This window comes from Fukomys damarensis, unplaced genomic scaffold (genome assembly GCF_012274545.1).
Source record: "Fukomys damarensis isolate Sample0158 unplaced genomic scaffold, DMR_v1.0_HiC HiC_scaffold_23, whole genome shotgun sequence".
Lineage (NCBI taxonomy): Eukaryota > Metazoa > Chordata > Mammalia > Rodentia > Bathyergidae > Fukomys > Fukomys damarensis.
In genome coordinates, this window is record NW_022900935.1 from 21,421,263 (window position 1) to 21,443,533 (window position 22,271).

The 22,271-nt window shown below is 48.1% G+C and overlaps 2 protein-coding genes across 6 annotated transcripts in view; both read right to left on the reverse strand.

The window, feature by feature from the left end:
• Rcan3 (RCAN family member 3) overlaps positions 1-674 on the reverse strand; it is a 37,171-nt gene extending 36,497 nt beyond the window's left edge. The window contains exon 1 of one of the 4 annotated variants that reach the window (XM_010633756.2): positions 542-674. The gene's annotated coding sequence lies outside the window, so the exon portion shown is untranslated. The remainder of the gene's footprint in view (positions 1-541) is intronic. The other 3 variants (XM_010633775.3, XM_010633771.3, XM_010633779.3) reach the window with 3 other exon arrangements.
• A 9,905-nt stretch (positions 675-10,579) lies between these two features.
• Positions 10,580-22,271, reverse strand: part of Nipal3 (NIPA like domain containing 3) — a 46,591-nt gene continuing 34,899 nt past the window's right edge. The window contains exons 9-13 of one of the 2 annotated variants that reach the window (XM_010633863.2): positions 20,706-20,794; positions 18,857-18,920; positions 17,047-17,141; positions 15,898-15,929; positions 12,943-13,017 (exon numbers count right to left, since the gene is read on the reverse strand). In XM_010633863.2, the coding sequence (XP_010632165.1) occupies positions 15,913-15,929; positions 17,047-17,141; positions 18,857-18,920; positions 20,706-20,794 (265 nt within the window). In that variant the 3' untranslated portion in view covers positions 12,943-13,017; positions 15,898-15,912. Of the gene's footprint in view, positions 13,018-15,897; positions 15,930-17,046; positions 17,142-18,856; positions 18,921-20,705; positions 20,795-22,271 lie in introns of both variants that reach the window. The other variant, XM_010633855.3, reaches the window with a different exon arrangement.

The window sequence follows — 22,271 nt, forward strand, 5'->3', positions numbered from 1 at the left end:
GGGTTCGTCGTTTCCCACCGCGACCAGAAACAGGTCGTCTCGCCCTGCAGCCCCAAGCACAGTCACAGGGCGGGGACGTGACGGCCGGCGAGCCGCAGGTTATTATCCCGGCTTTACGGAGGAGAGGCCACTTCCTCCAGCTCGCCCCTCTGCCCTTCATCTGCCTGACTCGTGTGCTTCGGGGTCGCCATGCTCGCTCCGCTTCCACAAGACCCTTGTCCCGGCTTACGGAGGAATTCATGCATCGGTAGACATCAGAGACCCTGCCTCAAAATAAAAAGTAAAAGAGGCCCGGGGATGTAGCTCAGTGGTACAGTGGAGGCGGATCTGTGGTCCGAGGGTGCCAGTGCCCTGGTGGGTTTGTCCCTCTGGCCTCTCCCCTTCTAGGCGGCTGCAGGTTGGCTGAGCGGCTCCCTCTGCATAAGGGTCCTCCCTCCTGGTCCCGGTCGCTCTGCTTTCTGCCCTGGGGTCGGCAGTGGCTCCCCTCTGCTGCCGCCCACAGGCTTCCCGCCGTCACTCCCGCTCTGTTCCTTCAACCCACCTCACTTTTGTGTCACCTTTACCAAACCCTCTGCAGGTCAATCCTCCGCTGGAACACGGAGGGTTTCGTCCATCACAGGAAATTCAAGTTCACTACCACGAGAGAGGAAAACGAACAGTGAATGAGCTGGAGACAGAGATGAGATTGTGGCATTGGCTTGAGAGAGGTCTGACGTAATGCAGACCAGAGATGACCGTGGCCTTGACAAAGCTATGCAGGAAGAAATGGGGACAAGCAGTAGGATTCGATTTCAAAGGCACAGTTAAGAAAATTGGCTCATGAATTATATGTACATTATGAGCAAGACACCCAGGCCGGGTGGTGCACTCCTGTAATCCCAGTACACAGGTGGCTGAGGCAGGAGGACTTCCATGAGTTAGAGGCCAGCCCGGGCTACATAGTGAGTTCAAGGCCAGAATGAACTACATAGTGAGACCCTGTCTCACAGAAAATAAATAAATAAATAAACAAACAAATAATAAAAATGAGCAACAGAGATTTCGCAGACCAAAGCAGGTGGAAATGATATATCTGGAGCCTGGCTGTGACTTGGGAGGGAAGCATGGTGGCTGTTTGAACTCCCGGGTTTAAACGAGGTGACCCGGGCAGGGAAGAAAATAGAACACAGCAAGGCACAGTACACAGTCCAGAACAGCACCAGTCGCTGGCAGGTGGGTAAAGGAAGCATTGCCATTTCGTGTCTATCAACTATATGATGGGCAACTCCAGAACTGGAGAACAGAGCTGGACACTTCCACGGCCGCCTTCTGTCCCATGGTGGCCGGCAAGGTGAAGGGCACACAGGCTTGTTATGAATGAACGTGACAGTTTCACATTTCTAACCGCCCCGCCCCCCCAGCCCCGAGAGGATCGAGTTACAGGTGGAGAGAAAGAGAGCCCGAGCGAAAGTGATCCCTTGTGGCCGGTCCATTGAAACCCGGGCCAAGGTTGATAGGCGCTGTGCTGGCCTGGAAAACTCGAGTAGAACGAGTCAGGTGACACCTTGGATCCCGAGCTGCGGGGCTCTTGCCGAGCAGGAAAATTTCCAGACAGGCGATTTCCTTCTTCTTCTTTAAGTAGTTGTAACAGTCAATCTCTGCAACATCCTTATTAGGTTTGTATATGGCAATCATGCCAGCGATGGAAGATCGCCACAGCCTCACACGCTGCTGACGGAGGCCAAAGGGATGAAGGTGTTTTTGGAAACTGTGTTTACCAAGCTCACTTATGACCCGGAAATTCCACTCCTAGATATATGTGCTAGTAGGCAGATATCCAATAAAAAGCCCCCTATGAGAGCGCTCTGATATCTTTATGTATAATACCGCCAAGTTGGAAATAGCGCAAGTATTCATCAGCTGAAGATCGATAAGCTATGCTGCAGTGTCCCCCGCCCCTTTTGATATCGGAGATTGAACCCAAGCCTTCACACTGAGCCACATCCCCAGCCCTTTTCAAAAATCTTTTTTATTTTGAGACAGGGTCTCACCAAGGCACGAAGTTGCCCAGTCTGGGCTTGAACTTACGATCCTCCTGCCTCAGCCTCCCAGAGTGCTGAGGTTGCAGACATGTACCACTACACGTGGCAAACTAAGGCAAATCCAAACAACATTAACAAAGAACGAACTGCTGATATGTACATGACAACATAGATACATCTGAGAAACTTTGTTGAGCAAAAGAAGCATCTGTACACAAAGAGTATAGGTGTAGGATTCCTTTTACATGAAATTCAAGCAGAGGCAAAGCAAATCTCTGACGGTAAGCATCAGTACAATGCTGTCCCTGAGGAGTGGGTTTGATTGGACTGGGGCACAGGGACCATAAGAATTCTGTTCTTCCCATACCCATGAATACATTCGACACATACGCACTGATTGAATGGAAGCTGGTCTGGGCGCTGGGGCTGTAACGGAATAAAGTAGGCCCAAGTCCGTGCCATTGTACAGATCGACTTTTTGAATGGACTGAGAATGTCAATACATTTTAAACTAAAGAAACAAAGGTCTTTTAAAAAAAATACAGCCGATGACAAGTTTGAGGCACTTTTTTCTCTTTTGTCCTTTTTTTGTTGTTGTTGCTATCAGGGATCAAACGCCGGCCCTTGTGCTTGAGAAGCAGGCAGCAGAACCACTGAGCTAAGTCCCAGTCCTATTGTTTGTCCTTTTGAGGCAGGGTCTCACTTGTAGTTCAGGCTGGCCTTGAACTCACTATGGAGCCCAGGCTGGCCTCGAACTTGAAGTGATCCTCCCATCTCAGCCTCCCAAGTGCTGGGATTGCAGGTGTGCGCCACTATGCCCGGCTCTTGGGGCCAGTTTTTAAAACCTCTTAAGCCTTACTTTTCTCATTTGCCATAGGCAATTGATGATACTTACCTTGTAGGATTTTTTATTTTTTTAAATACCAGACACATTATGGGAGCTCAGTAAGCATTAATTGGCTTATAATCAGTTTACAAGTAAAATTTTTAGTTTTACCCAGTGGGATATGAACATAGGGAAGCTATCTTAACTGAGAGAGGTAAGTATTTCCTTTTGCTGTTCCTCTTTTCTCTTTTGTGAACTGTGAATATGATGGCTGGAGTTTCAGCAGCCATTTTGGACCCAGAGGTAACCTAAAAGATGGCAGCCACATGTTGGGATGGTGGTCAAAAAGATGAAGAGTCTAGATCCCTTGTGACACTAGAGCTTCTATACCAGGCCTGGGGTGCCTTTACTTGGGAGGGAAATATTCTCTTATCTTGTTAGGTATCTATTGCAGCCAAACATGATCCCGATTTATGTACCTGGTGAGTGATCCTGAAGTTCTCCTATTTGTTCTTTATAGCATCAGGCACAACCGTGCAGGGACTAGATTGTTTGCTGACAAATCCCCAGATCTTTTAACAATATCTCTGGTTCTGGTAGATAGTAAGTGCTCAACAAAAATGGGAGAGAGAGGAGGAAACAGAGCTGCTTTAGATTATGCGAGGGGTCAGCTCACAAGAGAGCACACAAAGAGAGAGGAAGAGAGGAGAAGCTTTCACCCCACAGATCCACTTCTCTCTCTCCAGCTCCGCCTTTCTCTCCCATTAATCGAGACATTCTGGAGATTAATCAGGATCTACTCCAGCTCTCCTATGAGATTTGGTTCGCCAGGTGCCTGTTCCTCACCTGACTCCCAGGTAACAGTGTCCTGCATCCCACGCCCAGCGGATCAGTCATCCCTCCAGGAGGCTGTGGCACCATCCTGCGGTCTGCATGGGCCACAGGTTCTTTGCTTCATCTCAGACAAATGGCTGAGAAGCGATCTGATCAGCACCACATTTGACCCTGTTTAGAAGACAAATGATGTAGGTTTTGATGTTTTTTTTCATTCTAAAAATTGGCCTTGGCCTTTAGCTATAATTTGAAAACAAAAGCATAAATACAATTATTCTCTGTTTCAATCTCAGGATCCAGAGATCACCACTATTCCTTATGTTGGTATATTTTATTGATATGTCTTTATATATATATATACATATATATATAATATATGAATATCAGAGTACACAAGTGTGTGTGTGTGTGTGTGTGTGTGTGTGTGTGTGTGTGTGTGGGATGCTTGAGGTCAAACCCAGGGCCTCACACATGCCAGACAAATACTCTACCACTGGGCTACACCCCAGTCTTTGTAAGATCAGACTTATCACCAGGCTCATGAGAGCTACAGGTGAGCGGAGAAGAATAAAGCTAGATGACAACACTCAGAAGGAAGGAGAAAAGGAAACGTGGAAAATGAGTAGCTTCAGGAGCACGTACCCTCTTCCCTTGTTCACAAGTCCACAGGAACCGCCCTGGGGGTTCCAGGAAGTCTACGGGGTGGGGGGTGTGGGGGGATTTAGCTCAGTGGTGCCACCGCCTGCTTCCAAGCGCAAGAACCAGAGTTCGATCCCTGGTACCAAAAAAAGAAAAAGAAACAATGGTAACCGAGTTATTAAGTTGTTAAGCAGCTGATCTGCTAAAAGGAATCCTCTGGGGCTGTGGAGGGGCAATTGCAGGAGCACCTACCTTTCCCTGGGTGATGGGAACCGGGGAAGAGGTTGGCGTTGTTTACCCTCAGATAGTAAGAGGACACTGGTACACAACAGGATGAAGTATACACGTGCTACCACCTGGGAGTCCTGAAAATGTGCTAAATCAATGAAGCCTGTCAGTCACCCACCTGCTACAGGATTTCACGAAGATGAAAGTCCAGGGAATATATTTGTGGTTGCCCAGGGCTAGGGGGGAAGGATACGGGAATGAGGGAGTACAGGGAGGAGATAGCTAAAGACAATGAGCTTTCATTTTTAAAAACTGTGGTAAAATAAGCAGAACATAAAATTCATCTTTTTTTTTTGAGACAGGGACTTGCTGTGTAGTTCAGGCCAGCCTTGAACTCACTGTGTAGCCCAGGCCAGCCTCAAAATCACAGTGATCCTCCTGCCTCAGCCTCCCAAGTGCTTACAGGTGTGTGCCACTATACCCGGCAAAATTCATTGTTTTAAAGTGTTTGTGTAGTGAGTTCCAGGTCAGGCTCAACTACATAGTGAGACCCTGTCTCAAAAAGAAAGAAAGTGTAGTTTGGGGCACTAGGCACATTCACACTGTTGTGTGCATAACTACCACACCACCCATCTCCGGAACTCCTTTGGTCTTGCAGACCTCAAGCTCAGTACTCGTTAGCCATCAACTCCCCATCTCCCCTGGCAATCCCAGCCTGCCTTGAGTTTGCTGTCCTGGTTCCTCACCCAGGAACATCTGTCCTCTTGTGCCTTATTTACTCCACTAGGCATAGTCTCTCCAAGGTTAATTTGTATTGTACGATGTGTCAAAAATGCCTTCCTTCTTCCAGCTGGATAATATTTCCTCGTGTGTACGAAGCACATTTTGTGTCTCCATTTAACTCTCTATGGATACTGGCAATGGATACTTGAGTTGCCTCTATCTTGGTCATTGTTGACAGTGCTGCTATGAATGTTGGTGTACAAATATGTGTTTGAACACCAATTATCTGCTTTCACTGTTTTTGGTGCGTAAATTCAGAGGTGGAACTCCTGGATCTTATGATTTTTTTTTCCTCTGGTGGTGATGGTGGTGGTAATACTGGGGATTGAACCCAGAGCTTTAACAATGAACTATATCCTCAACCATTTTTATTTTTTATTTTGAGACAGGGTCTTGCTAAATTGTCCAGGCTGGGCTCAAAATTGAGATACTCATGCCTCAACCTCTCAATGGGCTGGGATTATGGACGTTCACCACTACACCCAGCTAGTAATTCTATTTTTCAGTTTGTTGTTCTTTTCTGTTGTTGTTTTTTATTATTTGATATTTTTGGTGTTTTTTTTTTTTTTTTTTTTTTGGGTGACAGGGTCTCACTGCATAGTTGAGACTGACCTGGAACTCACTGTGTAGCCCAGGCTGGTCTCAAACTCATAGTGCTCCTCCTGCCTCAGCCTCCCGACTGCTGGGATTATAGGTGTGCGCCACCATACCCGGCTATGTTATTGTTTTTTAAACAGCATACTTTAGGCTGCTCTTAAACTCACTATAGGGCCCACGCTAGCCTCAAACTTGCAGTGATCCTCCTACCTCAGCCTCTTCAGGGATGGGATTACAGGCGTGTGCAGCATACCGCACCTATTTTTAAATTTTGAGAAACAGCATACTATTTTCCATAGTGACTACATCATCTTGATTCTCACCAGCAGGAGTACATGAGGGTTCTGGTTTCTCCAGATCCTCAACATTTGTTCTTTCCTCTTTCTTTTTTCGTTTTTTGAGATGAAAATGTCCTAAAGTTGTCTGGTGATGGTTTTATCACTGGGCAGGGTCTAGGGAGGTTCCCCAAGAAGGAGGCAAAGAACCTCTACTCATCCTACATACAGAATAAATCTTTTGATTTCTATCACAGAAAAAGAATTTTCAGAACTAATCAGTATGAGGCACAAAAGAGATTTATTTAGAAGAAAAAAGTACACACTCCAGGACTACGGGGTTTCAGAGAATAAGATGCACTATTTTCTGGAGCTGGAAGTATTTATATTTATTTCTTTTTGAGACCGGGTCTTGTTGTATAGTCCAGGCTGATCTGAACAGTGTAGTAGTCCAGGCTGGCTTCGAACTAGTGGCAATCCTCCTGCCTCGGCCTCCTGCTTGTTGGGATTATAGGCACCACCATACCTGGCTAATCTAAGATATTTTGCCTAAAATTATTCTTTGAACTCTGTCGGTCTGTTCCTTTATCTTAAGATTAGGTTTCTGCCCTTTATCAACTAAGCTAATTTGTAGATTTAAAGTATCTTTAAGGACTTAGGGTGTGATAGGCCTGAAAGAAAGAAAGCATAAACAAGCCCAGGAAGTACAGATATGGATGAATTGAATTAATTTTCCTTGGCTCTTTTCTACCTATCTTCATTTCTTCTCTCCTATGTCAGTGTCACACATCTGAGACTTTACTAAAAACTACTGAACCGCACTCTATTTTTGTGATGCCTCACAAATGCTAGGCAAGTGCTCTACCGCTGAGCTATACTCCTGGCCCTGACGTCTGTGCTTTCAATGAGTAAATTATTATTATTATTATTATTTTGTTTTTGTTTTTTTGAGACAGGGTCCATGTCGTTGAGGCTGACCTGGAACTCAATATGTAGCCCAGGCTGGTCTTGAACTCACAGCGATCCTCCTGCCTCAATCTCCCGAGTGCTGGGATTACAGGCGTGCACCACCATGCCCAGCATTCAATGAGTAAATTATAATGTTACACGGACTCTAGAAGATCAGAGCCAGCTTTTCAGTGCTGAGACAAAATATCTGACATAACGCAAATTAAAAGAGCTAGGATTAATTTGGGATCCTGGTTTGAATCGTCGGTCAGCTGGCTCCAACGTGGGGGGAGCAGTGTGACATTAGAAAGCGGCTCCCTTTCTGGCAGCTGGAAGCAGAGAGAGCAGGAAGAGAGCCAGAGGGTGAGGAAAGAGCGCATCTGTCCAGGTAACATCTCCAGTGACCCACTTGTCCCCACGCCTAGAGACGCACACCTGCAGCTGACATTGTGACGGTGTCCGTTTCATGGCTTGCATTTATTTTATATAGAGAACCCTGATGTTCTATTAGATGCATTTCAAAATTTAAAAAGGTCATGGTAGATCACAGGGCGTACGGGCCAAACACAATGTTTCCCTTACACTAGAGGCCCAGACTTTGTTTCCCCTCTTTTTTTTTTTTTGACAAAGAAAGCTGAATTTATTTTGTAGCAAAAGGAATAAAAATGAAATATATTAAACAGAGCAAGCTTAACTACAGAGTCATCAACCTTTTGCCAGTCTCTAATTTTAAAAGCTTACTGTTTCATGAAATTAGAAAGTAAAGGGCTGGGGATTTAGCTCGGTGGTTCCACCGTCTGCCTTGCAAGCGCAGGGACCCGAGTTCGATCCCGGTACCAAAAAAAAAAAGTAAAGACTCATCAAAATCAAGGAACAACTGAATAATCTCTACTTTAGAGTTGTGCTGTTCCATTAAACAACGTCTGAGTCTCCTGGATGATTCTAAAATCCCTCCCCGCTTCAGGACAGGCTGAACTGACACTCAGTACTTGGAGACTCAGGGCAGGACTTTCTATCCCCAGCCTCCCAGGACCGTGACTCCCTTCCTGCCCAGACACATGGCAGACCTCATGCACCCAGAACCCCACTCCAGCACCCCCAGAAAGGCAATGCAACTGAGAGACCAGCTTGGGTCTGTTCAGCTATTTGACCTGTGCCTCAGTTTCTGTAAAACAGGGATAAGATGAACACTTACCTCAGGGATTGTTATAAAGGAGAAATAAGACGTACATGAGCTGTTTTTTGTTGTTGTTACTTCGTTTTTAACATGGGTTTTTTTTTGTTTTGTTTTGTTTTTTTTTGTTTTTTTTTTTTGTTGAGACGGGGTCTCACTTTGTAGTGCAGGCTGGCCTTGAACTTGCAATGATACTCTTGCCTCAGCCTCCCGAGTGCTGGATTACTGGCGTGCAGCAGCATGCCTGGCTCATGAGGTCTTAATGTATTGTGTAGTATATTGTGAGTGCTTAATAAACATATGCGTGCTGTGTACATGACGACATGTATAGATGGTGTGACTATGTAGGCATGAGACCGTCTGCTCTTGTGAGCTGGAAACCCAGAGAGAAGAGTCATACATGTATGGCATTGCTTTAAAAAAGCCACAAGGGTTTAAAAAGCTTTGAGGCAGGCATGGTGGTACACAGAGGCCCCAATCCCAGCACTCGGGCAGCTGAGGAAGGACTGTGAGTCTCAGCCAGCCCAGTGGGACACACCTGTGATCCCAGCATTTGGGAGGCTGAGGGGAGAAGGATCCTCATGAGTTCAAGGCCAGCTTGAGCTACATAGTGAGACCCTGTCTCGAAAAATCAAAGGGCAGGGGCAGCTAGGGATGTAGTCAGTGGGAGAGCATGGGTTCAATCCCCACCATCACCACACACACAAAACACAAAACCAAGCAGTGTGGCCAGAGTCTATGCTTTTAACCACTGTAAGGGGGTTAAAAGAGCTCAATTCAGCCTCCACTGCAACCACAGGCACCTTAGGATCTGCAATGTTTAACATAACAGCCACTAGCTATATATGTGATTTAAATTAATTAAAATTAAGGAAAGCAGAAATTCAGCTCCTTGGTCATGCTCGCCATATTTAACAGGCCCAAGGTATCCCTGTGGAGAGTGGCTGTCATACTGGGCAGCCCTATCATCACAGGACGTTGTCTTAGGTCAGGCTCCTCTAGCCAATTCTAGAAAATATTAGCCAAACAAAAGACTCCAACTCAACATGTACTGCATGATTTTTTTTAATTAAATACACTTTATAATGTTTTTTGCACCTAGTACACATTTATTGAAAAATAAGACATGCCATACAAGTCATGAAGTTAACAAAATATAAGCATCCACACAGAATATATTCTAAAGTGACTTCATTTACACAGCTTCTCAGAGAAACACTCAAGCGACCTTTTGACTATCAGCCAGTGAGGGACCGAAAACCCAGGCGGCTTCAGGGCGTGTTCTCCAAGGTCACTTCGATGTCTCCTGCGTCCACACAGCGGCATCAGAAGGAGATGTCAGTCCTCCCTTCCCTCCTCAGCATTCACTTCCACCCTGCAACCCCCCATAACCTAAAGCTTAAAGTGAGGGCCTCCTCAGACCTGCAGTGTCGGCAGGTGGGGAGTTGAGGCCGGTCTAAGCAGAATGCCGAGTCCCAGGCTGTGGAATAAAACGGTATGGGGCAGGTGGGCGGGGAAGGCCGGAGAACAGCTGCGGTCGACCTTGGTTTGGGTATCTCACTTCCTACCTAGGAAGGAGATGGTGGCTTGGGGATGTTGGAGCCACACCTGACAATAAAGCAGCAGGGCTGTGTGTGGAAGACCGTTACTCCCTTCCCGTCCCAGCAGCCCGGGCAGCACTGCCAGCAGTGGACGGTCCATTTACACCCGGGACAGATCCCACGAGAGGTGAGTCAGAGACACCTCAGAACTCAGATGACGACAATAGCTCTGCAGGGACTCTGTTAACCGGATTCCCATGCAGCCAAGCCCTGGCCTCCACTCAGTAAACTACCGTATGGCTTTCTGCTCAGCCCATGTGGTTCAGTTTTGCGGGGTGACGCCCTTGCCCCAAACGCAAAGGCAGGGTGCTGCACAGGGCTCAGGGAAGTTCCTGGGTGACACTGTGCCCTGGATCTGCAGCAATACCTAAAGTTACAGCAGACTCCTGCCCATTTATCTCCAGAAAGCTGGCTGGCCCAGCGCCCAACAGCCAGTAACAAAACGGGAAAGGTGTTCGAGGAAGGTTGGGAGCACAATGTATCACCCCAAATTCTTACTGATCCCCTGGGTTTAACATGTTTAAATAATCTCCTGCTCACCTCATGTCCATTCTATCCTGACCCCCAGACTTAGAAAAATCATCTGGGAAATGAGGGACATTTGAATAGCAGTGAAACCTGACTTTAATTTTCCTTTTGTGAGTTGTTCTTGCAGGCTCACAGCTTGACCTTGAAGGTAGCTTATTACCCCTTCTGTGTCTTCCTCCACTGTGAATAGTCTCCTTTCCAATCACTGCAGATCCTGTCACTCTGTTCCTCGTGAACCATCAAAAGCTCCCGTCTTCCCCAGGTATTCAACCCGCCAGGATCCGGCCTCCATTGCTGATCTTATAAGGCTCAACTCCCACCATCCTCCCTGGCTCTTCTTTGACAACCCCACCTCCTCATCCCTGTGCCTTTGGAAATGCTGGCCCCTCTGCCTGGAAGTGGAGGATCACCCCACTATGCTTGGTGCAAATCATAGCTGGCTTTGCCACCATCATCAGTGGAGCCCGAATCATCTCCAGTTCTGAACAGCTTTGGGTTCAAGACCACTGTGACTGTCACTTCCTGCCACTGCCCACCCTGCCAGAGACGCCTGGGCCACTATGTCTCCTCCTGCTGGCCTGGACGGTAGGCACTGTATCTTATGTTTGTAGCTTTGCCCTCTAATGTTTAACATACAGTAAATGCCCCAACAATATTACTGAATGGAGTGGTACTGTTCTTAAGGGGTAAAGCCCCTTGTCTGTTGCCTTCTTGGGCATTTATGATGCAATACAGAAGTGGCCAAGATAAAATATGAGGTGCTGATCCCAGGCAACGATGGCAGAGCTTTGCAAGTCAGGGTCCTGCATTGGTACTGAGCGCAGTCTAGAGGGTAAGTGCTGGCTAACACTGGTCTGGTAACACTGGTATCTTGCCTGTTAGTTAAAGGCTGTCTAAGGAGGCAGGAAGCTAGTTCTAAGTGGGATTTACTAAGTGGAGAAACGCCACAGATCCTCTGGGGCTATTTCACCTGCCAGAGGAATTCCAAGAGGAAACGGAACTGTAATTGTAACTTTCTGGCACGGGTGTATGTGTAGGGGGGCGGCGTCTCAGTGGTGTCTTCTCGGGTTAGGAGGCTTTTGAGGGGTGTGAACACTGGGTATTAGCATCATAATCCCCTGTGGTGCCAGTTCAAAGTGCAGATGCTTAGGTTCCAGCCCAATCCTACTTAACCTGAGTCTGCAATTGGGGGTGTAAGAATTTGTATTTTAAGTAAATTTGAGGGGATCCTCATTCTTATTAAAGTTTGCAAATCTTTTCCTGCCATTCTCAGAAGTACACAGCCTGGGGCAGTGATGGCAAACCTTTTAGAGCTTGCAATGATGCAAACAGATCGCTGCAGCATGAGTGCCATAGGTTTGCCACCACTGGCCTAGGGGAAGACAGTCATGTGCGAGGGCTTCACTGGGTCACAGTGCTCAGCCAAAGACCCAGACAGTCTCGCAACTGCGGGGAAATGAACCAACAACTTGGAGCTGATTTGTGGGTCTATAAAGTAAGGACGGAGGGGAAGTGGGAGAGGTTGACTTCCAAGTGAGCCCTCTGATCTTCCCAGAGGGTGCCAGTGTGCAGGGGAAAAGTAACAGATCAAACAGCCAGATTTCCTGCCTATCGTTCATAAAGATGGGCAGGAAGATTAAGAGGGAATTTTCTCCCTGAATGGGCTCAAGTATCATGGCCCTTGCTCCCAGCCCTCTAGTTTTTCTTTCTTCTGTTTTTTCCCAGCTCCTTGGCGGGAGCCGGGGTAGGATCAAGTAGTTCTCCGAGAACAAAAACCGGGTTTGTTTTTGGAGATGATCCAAAATAAACACACACTACCATCCTCACTGGAGAGGCATGGACAGAAGGCAGATGCACACTGCTAAGACGCCAATGACTGCGTGTTCAGGGCTGGTCTGCTGTGCGGTGTGAAAGGGGGACACGAATACTGTCCAAACCAGGGACTGGTGAGTGAGATGACAGAGACAAGGCATGCACAGGAGGTGGCAAAAGACCAGCGCTCGCGGTCTCCAGACTGAGGTCAGGGTGGAATCCCTGTCTTATTTTCACTCTGAACAATGTGGCATTGGCTTTGGTCACGGGCTGGAAAGCCCAGTGACTGTCTCTGAGGAGGTGAAAGGGCTCCCAATTCTGCTGGACTAAGCCCACCTGGAATTCTGCTTTCACGCAGCTCCCCCCGAGAAATTTGAAATTCCAAGACCAAGGGAATGTGTGCTTGCCAGAGACCAAGGCTTTCCAAGATCTGCTTCCACAGAACTTGCAATCTGAATGGTAAGACTGGGAAGGCAAGTTGTCGAAAGAAGGGTGGAGCCACCGTCGCCTGGTCTGAGCAGCAAGGGGAAGGCAAATCACGCGGGGGTGGCTCATTCCTTCTTGCTGTGCTCCAGGACACAGTAGGGAACCCCAGGGGTGCTTCTGGAGCCATGTTCTTCTTGCATGACTGGCAGTGTGGCAGGAGTGTAGATCTCGGATATGCTGTCATTGTTTTCCAGGGCCCCGTAGGAAAAAGAAGCTCTGAGGTCGGGCTGGACTGTCATGCCCTTGTCGTGCATGTTTTGCATACCTGGAAGGAAATCCATTTCCCTGTCAGGACAGGGTGAGGGGCCTGGGGGGGCCTGTACCTGCCTCTGTCCCACCACTGACTCCTAGGGAGCACAGGGGCTGGTCATGCGCACGGTCAATTTCCTCAATGCTTCAGACTCAAGAGAACACCCCCATTAATACACACTAGAAATCTTACAGTTGCTAGGCAACAGGGACACATCTTCAGGAAAAGTTGCGTACACACCAGCCCTTGTGGGCCGGGCCGAGGTGGGGTGGGACAGCACTGTGCTTTGGACGTGGTAGTTGCCGACTCGTCACTGCTGAATCAGCTCAGGATGGGACTCATCACGCTGCTGAGGGGAGAGGGCCAGATGGCGAAGGCCAAATCGTGGTGCTTAGGGAGGGTCTGACCTTTAGTATCAACATTCCTGGTGCAAATGCAAGGTGAGGTAAGATGTGACTCTACCTACTTCTGGGCGCATGACTTTGGGTTTCTACCTACATTTGAGGGCAAAGACCTTCATCTTTCATCCCTGTAACTTTCCCTATAACTCTCCCGTCAGGAGGGACTTAGTTACTTTGGAGGACAACTCTTTTCCTGCCAGGGAATGAAGGCCCTCAGGTTCTCCTGCCTGCAGGCAGTGTCAGAAGAAACAACAGTGTATTCCTCAGAACTCTGCTGCCATCTGACTGCTTGATGTGCCCTCGGCACTGAGCTAAGTGGTGCCAGTCCCAGGCACAGCAGTAATGATAATGACTACAATGTATGAGTGTTTACACAGTGGTATGCTGGCTGGGCATGGTGGTGGCACATGGTAGGCTGAGGCAGGAGGATCAAAAATTCAAGCCCTGCCCAAGCAATTTAGTGACTTAGCAAGACCCTATCTAAAAAACAGAATGGCCGAGCTGTGGCTCAGTACAAAGGACCTAGGTTTAATCCCTAGTTAATGGAAAAACAAAACAAAACCCCAAAGCCAAACAAAAACAAAGCCCAAAAGGAAACAAAATAAAAAACTGGAATGCTGTGTGGCTTCCCTTGGGGATCTACACTCAGTCCCCAAACAATCCTATGACAAAGATGAGTGTCCACCTCATTTTCTGGAGAAGAAAACAGAGTCTTGAGAGGTGAAGTGACTTTCCATGGACAGGCAGCTGATGAGAGACAGCTGAGATCTAACATCAGAGCCTGTGTTCCATGCAGTTCGCAGATGGCCTGGGAAGACCCAGTCTGTGGCAGGGGCCCCGCCTCCATATCTCACAAGGCCCAGAGATGGGCACCTGAAGGCCAGTTTCAATGTCTGAGCTTTGGATTTTGGGGGGAGAGGGATAAGGGGTACCTGTTCCTCAGGGAACAGAGCTGGCTCACCGAGTGCTGTTTAGCTGTTGAATTTTGTCAGTGTCTGCCTGCCAGAGACCACCAGGAATCCACCTCTGGTCTAACAAGCTGGCATGTACTGACTCACTGCAAGGTGATGTGCACCGCAGAGAGTCACAGGTGAGTGATAAGGGGCATGAGAAGGCTCTGTTAGGGAATTTGGGCTTGGCTTGGGTGATTTGAGAGGGGGGTCAAGGAAGTGAGTCTTTGCTTTGGACTCAAGCTGTTAGGAAGCGGGGACACCTCTGTAACCAGGGGTCTTTAACAAGGAAGAGCAGATGGAGCTAAAGTGCTGGTAGGCACAGCAGCAAGTGCACATTAACCAGAGCGGGGCCCTTTTTGGTGGCTTGGACAGTGTTCCCATTTTGTCTGTGTTCAGACCTGAGGGAATGGTCCTGCTCATGCGGGGACCGATCACGGCCAGAGTGGCCCTGTCGGATGCTGGTGTTCTGTGAAATAGTATCTGTTCACGCCTGTGACATCACAGCAAGCAGAGGGCCCGGTCAGCTGCCAGAGGATAGGGCTGCTCCTCTTTTTCTCCAGGGTCTCACAATGGAGTTCAGGCTGGCCTCAGCCTCTTGGGGCTTGCAGGCAGGCACCACCACATCCAGCTTCTCATGTTTAAAAGGCTTTGGGGGCTGGGGCGGCACCTTGGTAGTGGAGCACTTGCCCGGTATGTGCAAGGCCCTGGGTTAGATTCCCTAGCACTGTGGGGGAAAAAAAAAAACCCAAAACCAAAAAAAAAACCCCAAAATAAAGGCTTCAGCTTCTTGATACTTGAAGCTTCTCCATATTATGACCTGTTGAGTACTTTTAGAATCTGAAGGCGCTGAAGACCTCCTGAACATCAGCTACTGGTCCATTATACCAACCTAGACAGACAAAAGGCCAATTCCTCTTGCTAACGGGGTTGCAGGAAAAATGCCTCTCCCTAAGCTTACAATATCAGGCAGTTTTATCCTGCATGTGCTACCCGGCACCAGGGCAAACAAGTGTTTGAGACTTTCAAAGTTTGTTAAAGCAAAAGGAAAGTGAAACCAATGTAACCAGGCATCTACCATATCCCAGACACAGTGCAAAGAGGCCTCTGCAATCAATGTGAACCCACCACCCTGAGAGCAAGAATCCCATTTTACAGGTGAGAATGAGAAGCCTCGGGAGGCCACGAGGCAGGTGGATGGCAGAACTGGGGTTTGAGTCCAGGTCACCTGAACTCAAGCCCCGTGCATTGAATCAGAGATGTCCCCACAACCACTGCAATAGGGCTGGGTCCCCACTCTTTTAACATCTGATTCCCACTGGTCACAAGGTACAAAGGAAAAGCCAAGAGCCACACCCACAAGCAGGCCACGGAATGTTGATAGCTAAGATTACCTGAGATTACCTTCTACTTTTGCCACCGTAAAATATGTCTGTATATACATGTATACACAAACATTTGTATAGATATACACGCACGTATAGTTATAGGCACACAGACACACATAAACATACAAATACTGGCACACAGAGTTAACACCTCACCTATCTGGAATTCAGCTATCCAGCGCCCTCATCTATCCGGAACACAACCAAGAAACAAGGAAGTGAGCAAAAAAGGCATCTGAGCAGCCAGATTAGATGTTTAAAAAGTCCATGCATTAAAAGCCCATGCATTTAACTCCTGGGAGAAACCTCAGGTCCCCAACTCGGAGCTCCTTCACCGTGGGTTTATACACAATCTGAAAGGGTGGGGAAGACAGGAGACTGACATGGAAATCACTATACTTGGGAGGCTGGTCACAGTGTGAATGGCAGACAACAGCTTAATGGCACAAGAGGAGGAAAGGACAGGAAAAGGAGACAATAAACGAATGTATGGGGGTTGTTTGATATGCGGGCGCCTCCGCCCACCCCGAGAACACGGTGGCGTCACAGCCCAGGGACTTAAGAGCTGCTCTTCACAAAGCAGTCGTCTGCGCCACCGGCGGTGTCTAAATTTTGTTTACTAGACCGTGTTAATGGAGAGTGGGCTACTCTGTTTGGCAGAGTTCCGTCTTACCTATTTAAAATAAAAATTAACTGAGTTAACCTGGAGAATTTTGGTCGGCAAAGTCTTCATCTCCAGATCCGACTTCCTTTAAGCCGGACAGGCACCCTGTAGTCCTCCCTGGCTCCCATCCCCTCGCCCCCCGCTGTGCAGTATTCGGCTGAGTGTTTTCATGACTGTCAGACTGAAGGCAGCTGAGCTTGTGTTGCTCCGTGTGAACTCTCAGCTCCCCGGAAAATGAGAGCGGCCTATGGAATCCAAGCAGTGAATTTCACTCATCCTATTTTCCTCTCTGATCATTCCATTCCAAGGAGAGGGATGGATTTTTCCATTTGTAGGCATGGAGCCTGGTGCTACAGATCATAATTACATCCAGTGTGAATAAGGATTTTCTTGAAAAGATCCCAAAATAGACATGGGAATTGGTGAGATATGCTCAGAACCAACCGAGGCGCCCTTGCCATTGCTTCCTCTTTCGCATGAGATTAAAAAAAAAAAAAAAAAAGACAGCGAGAGCACAGCCACACCATGAGACACTGCACACCTTTCCTGTGCCACGCCCAGCGCCGCTGTCCTGTTTTCAACAGGAAGCCGTGGTCACTCTATGTGGACGGCCAGCTGGACACACGGGGCGCTCACGTTACCTGGCATGGCATCCATGGAAATGTAGGGTTCAAATGGAATGGTCTTCTTTCTGTTCCGCGTGATTAAGAAGACGCCCAAGAAGGCGATGAGGCACCTGAGGAAGGGGGACAAGAGATACAAGGGAGGAAGGTGGGGGCTTGAGAGGGACCTGTGCAACAGTAGGGGGAAGGGGTAGGTGAAAGAAGCCTGCAGAAGAGCTGCTCCAAGGAGAAGCCCTGAGGGGCCGCAGGCCTGAGATCAGCAGGTGGCAGATGCTGGGTGAGTTACACAGCTGAGCACCCCCATGCCCTACACTCCATTTAGGTCATAATCAGAATAAATTAGACTCTGGGGAAAGCTTTCACTTCTACTCAGCCAATACTTCCAGAACCTTGCTTTAAAAAATGTTCTTTACATATGATTTATGCATACAACACTGAATTAGTACATTAGTATAGAATAGTAAACATTGGTAAAAATTGGTAAGCCCTTGTACCCCGAATTCTACTTCAGCAGGTAGGTATATATTTTTTCAGAGTATTTTTTTGTTTTCTTTTCTTTTCCTTGTAAGCGTATGTAAACAAGCACAGTTTCTAAACACTGAGGTAGAATTTTTATACACTAAAAGCACAAACACAGCTGGGTGTGGTGGCACTCTTGGGAGGCTGAGGCAGGGGGACTGAAAGTTTGAGCCCATCCTGAACAACTTAGGGAGACTTTGTATCAAAATAAAAAAACAAAACAAGAAAAGGGGGATGAGGACGCAGCTCGGCAAAGGCCCTGGTTCAATCTACAGCATTGGAAAAGGAAAAAAACCAAAACAGAACAAAAGCGGAAGCCTCAAATGGTCAGGGGGATGAAATTTACCTAGAGGTACACTTGGGGAATCACCTCCCAGGTTAAGGCAGGAATATTTCTATCCTTTCACAGGCTTCCTGCATCCCTTCCCTGTTTACTCCAAGCTTTTGTCAGAGGTGATCGCTGATTTGCTTTTCTCACTTCTTATGAGTTAACTCTTGAGCGCGTGCTCTTATACCCAGTGTGACTGCTAAGACCCACTGACTTTATTGCATGTACTAATTCATTAGTTTTAATTGTTGTGTGGAATCCACTGTCTGAATATTCTAACACTTTTGCTGTTCCCCTCCTGTCGGTAGACATTTAGGTTGTTCGCAGTTTGGGCCTATGAGGAATAAAGCAACTACAGATTCTCCTGCATGAGTCCTTCTGTCCATACCCACACTCATTTCTTAGGGGAAAACCTAGAAACGGAAACCTACCCTTCTTTTTTTAACGGGTAAGCCACATTTTTTTAAAAAAGTCTGTAACATTTGTGAATGCTTTTCATTGACCGTGTTCCTAGATGTACCTGTGGGCTGGTCTCCTTTTCGAATCAGCAGCCCACTCTGTTATATGGACATACCATGACTCCTTCAACCTGCAGTCTACCGCTGGGCCTTCAGGCTGCTTCCGATTGTCAGCTTATACATATGATACATTAAATAACAATGAACAGCCTCAGCTATTATCTTTGTGTCCCCATTCAAATGCTTTCACAGGGTAAATGACTGAAATTGGAATACTGCATCCAAAGATGCGCTCATTTAAAGTTATTACTGATGCTGCCACATTGTCCTCCAGCCTAACTCGCTACTCAGTGTGACAGGCAGTGGCTGGTCTCCTTGTCCTCTTGCCAGCATGGAGTATTATCAGTCCTGCTGGGTTTTGCAAATGACTCTAAAGGACCCAGCGTCGAAGCAATCATAGGGACAGGGCCACCTCCCCGGAGTGGACTCCACATGCACACCTGGGCAGTAGCAGGTGACTCACCCCAGTGCAAACATGCAGATGTGCAGCACATCCTCCCCGACGAAGTCCAGGTAAAATATCGCACCTGCAGGGAGGAAGAGGAAAGACCAGTGAGCTGCTTCCCGAGCAACGGCATGCCAGTCTGACTAGGATTTGGCTAAGCTCTTCCCTGTGGGGAACCAGAGTGGTCAGAAATATTGTGAGTACGACCATGGCTGCAAAACAATAGAAGGAGGGACCCTGAGCCTTCAGGGGAACAGTTTCTCTTCATCCCTCGATGCCCCTAGGCTTCTCTTATCTCTGTCTTTTTTCTGACTTTTTAGTTTGAGAGGACACTAGACTCACAAAAATAGCCCACAGCTCCCATGCACCTCTTCTCAAGTTTTCGTACCATAGCGTATGGTCAAAAGGAAAATGACAGTGACTGAGTAGACTACAGACTTAACTTTTTCTTTTTCCTTTTGTTGCAGTATTGAGAATTGCACCCAGGGCTTTTGAACTGTTACATCTCCAGCTTATTAAAAAAAAAAAATATATATATATGTATTTATCAGTTTTTACACACATACAAGTGCACGAGTTCACATACAAGCACCTCCCATCCTCCACATTTGTTAAGATGGACAAACAAGCTGCACGTGGTGGCGCACACCTGTAATCTCAGCACTGGGAGGCTGAGGCAGGAGGATCGCTGTGAGTTCAAGACCAGCCTGGGCTATGTAGTGAGTTCCAGGTCAGTCTCAACTACATAGCGAGACCCTGTGTCAACAATGCAACAATAAAAAAGTGGACAAACAGCTCTTTTCTTACATCCTAGAGCTTTCTGGGCTTGCAGAGCCAGCAGAGGCTAGCCTGCAGGCCCACTCCAGGGTGGAGTGCTGTGCCTGATGCTCCTGCCTGACCGCCAGCCTCCACTGGAACTGCTTACAGACACAGCTCTCGACTGTGACTTAGCTTACTTAGCTCTTGGCTGCGTGGGGTCAGCGCCCAGTCCAATCCCTGGTCCTCAGAGCACAGGTCCTGGAAGGCTGTGCACCCTGTTGTCCGTGCCCTGAGAACCAAGTATCACCTGTGCCAAGTATAGTGCACAGCATGTAGCCAAGCCTTCTGCAAGGCAGCCCTCGGTTCTCAGCAGCTTCTACCCTGAAGATTTTAGTATCACAGCCATTTAAAAAACAAGCCTGGAACAGTGGCACATGTCCACAGTCCCAGCACTCTGGGAGGCTGAGGCAGGAGGATCACAAGTTTGAGCTCAGCCCGTGCGACTTAGTGACTTAGAAAGACCCTGTCTCAAAATTTAAACAAACAAACAGACAAACAAACAGGGATATAGCTCAGTGCAAAGGTCTGGGTTCAATCTCCAGTACAGAAAACAAATAGGCAAACCCTCAATAACATGCCTGTAGCCTTTGAATCTACCTAGAGTAAAAAATTAAAGAGAAAGTGGAAGGAAAGGGGGGGTATAGTGACTATAGTGAGTGCTTACTGAGCACCTACGATACTGCACATGACTCAAATACTCATGAGCTCTAAACATCATGTAGGAGAGATTCATGTTCCTTCAGCCAGTGGGGCAGTGGAGTCAGCGTGCCGGCCAGAACTGCTGAAGAAACCTTGCCCGCGATCTACAAGCAGTAAGGAGTGGGGCATCTGGATTGTACAGACTGCAACCGCAGGGCGTGTTATTAACTCCTGCTCTAGGAATGCAGAGCTGAAGCAAGGAGGGGTTCGGTGGTTTTCCCAGAGCCACCCAGCCAGTATTATGCATTTGTGCTGGGCTGCAAACCCAGCTTTCTCTGGCTCCACATCCAGGACACCTTCCATAAAACCACAGACAGAAGACAGAAATCTAGCTCTTGGCCATCCTTACCTGCTGTGATAGCCACAGTGGTGGACAGGATGTAACCCACACTGGCGATCAACGAGGAGTCATAGATCTGTGAAGCTTGACTTAAAAACCTGCGACCAAAGCACTCAGATCAGCGGGCTGCGGGGAGGCTCGAATGGCAGAGTGTGGCTTGGAATACGGGGGAAAAGCGACCCTCAGGGTCCTGTGAACGCCCTCCGTGTTACGGGCACCACAGTCTGAGGTCCTCAAGAGGTTCACGGCCCGGGGCCAAGCGGGCCACACCTTCCTGGTCTCACACCTTGGTGTGGTTCTTGACACCTCAGATAGGTTCTCCTCACCCTGTGTTCCCACCCGCTGAAAAGACCCCCTCTTGGTCCTGTCCACACGCACTGACACTCAGATACGTGGTCCCATTCTGTCCATATTGTAATTATTTAAACATATTTTTCTTTTTAGTTCAAAAATAATGTGACTATTGGGCCAGGGATTTAGCTCAGTGGCACTGTGCCTGCCTCCCAAGCTCAAGGTTCTGAGTTTGATCCCTGGTACCCAAAAAAAAAAAAAAAAAAAAAAAAAAAAAAAAATATTAAAAAAAAAAAAAAAAAAAAAGTAATTATTGCAATAAAAATAGGAAAAAAAGAGAAAAAACATCAGTCATCCCCAATCTCTCCATTTGTGCTAGGCGTTATGTTCACTTCAGGACAGATTTTCTGCCCTTCCTTGGGGCGGCGCTGTAGCCAGCATAGCACAGATGCACACACAGTGGACTTCGGTCCCAACTGCCCGTTTATGGCCTGGCCCCGACGCAGCTCCGGGTGCCTGGGAGGCAGTGCCAGACTGTGTGTGCTGGGCCCTCAAGTGCTGTGCCGACTGGGAGATGAGAAGCTGTGGCCTCTGGGTCATTGTGTGACCCCTGGCCGCTTACACAGAGCCTTGCCATTCCCGGGGGCTCCCTGGGGAGGACTGGAATTTTAAGTAGGACTAAAAATTGTTAATGAGTAAAGACGGTAGTCACACGGGAAGCTAACGGGTTTGGGATGCCATCCTGGGGATCACGGGGGATGCTCTTAGGTCAGGACTGTTTTTCTCATCTGTGAGCGGAGACGCTGAGCCTTGCAGAATTTGAGTAGCGGAGAGGGGTGTGAGCCCTGGGCCCGACATCCAGGTCCAACTCTCAGCTTTTTCTTCTTATCTTTAACCTCTGCCTCAGGTCTCCGTGTGCAAAATGGGGACAGCGCAGCTCCTTCCCAAGTGTCTGTGAGGACCAAGGAGTGTGCTCTTAAGCACAGAGCGAAGCGGCCCTGCTGAGCTCCCATCAGCAACAGCTACTGCTGTGCTCCCTCCAGGCCCCCTGGCTGAGGGACACGCAGCCCAGGCCCGACCTTCCAGGGGTACTTGGCCTCACATTGCCACACTGTCTTCTGACTGATGCAGGTTGCCACCTGCAAGATTCCCGAAGCACCTGTTCTCTGCCAGGCCCTCACCTGGCCACAGGCCTCAGCTGGGAGCAACACACAGGCCCCGTCCTCGACCAAAGAGTCTGCTCCAGGCTTTGTGTCCCCAGTGGCACAGAGCCCCTCCGTGGGA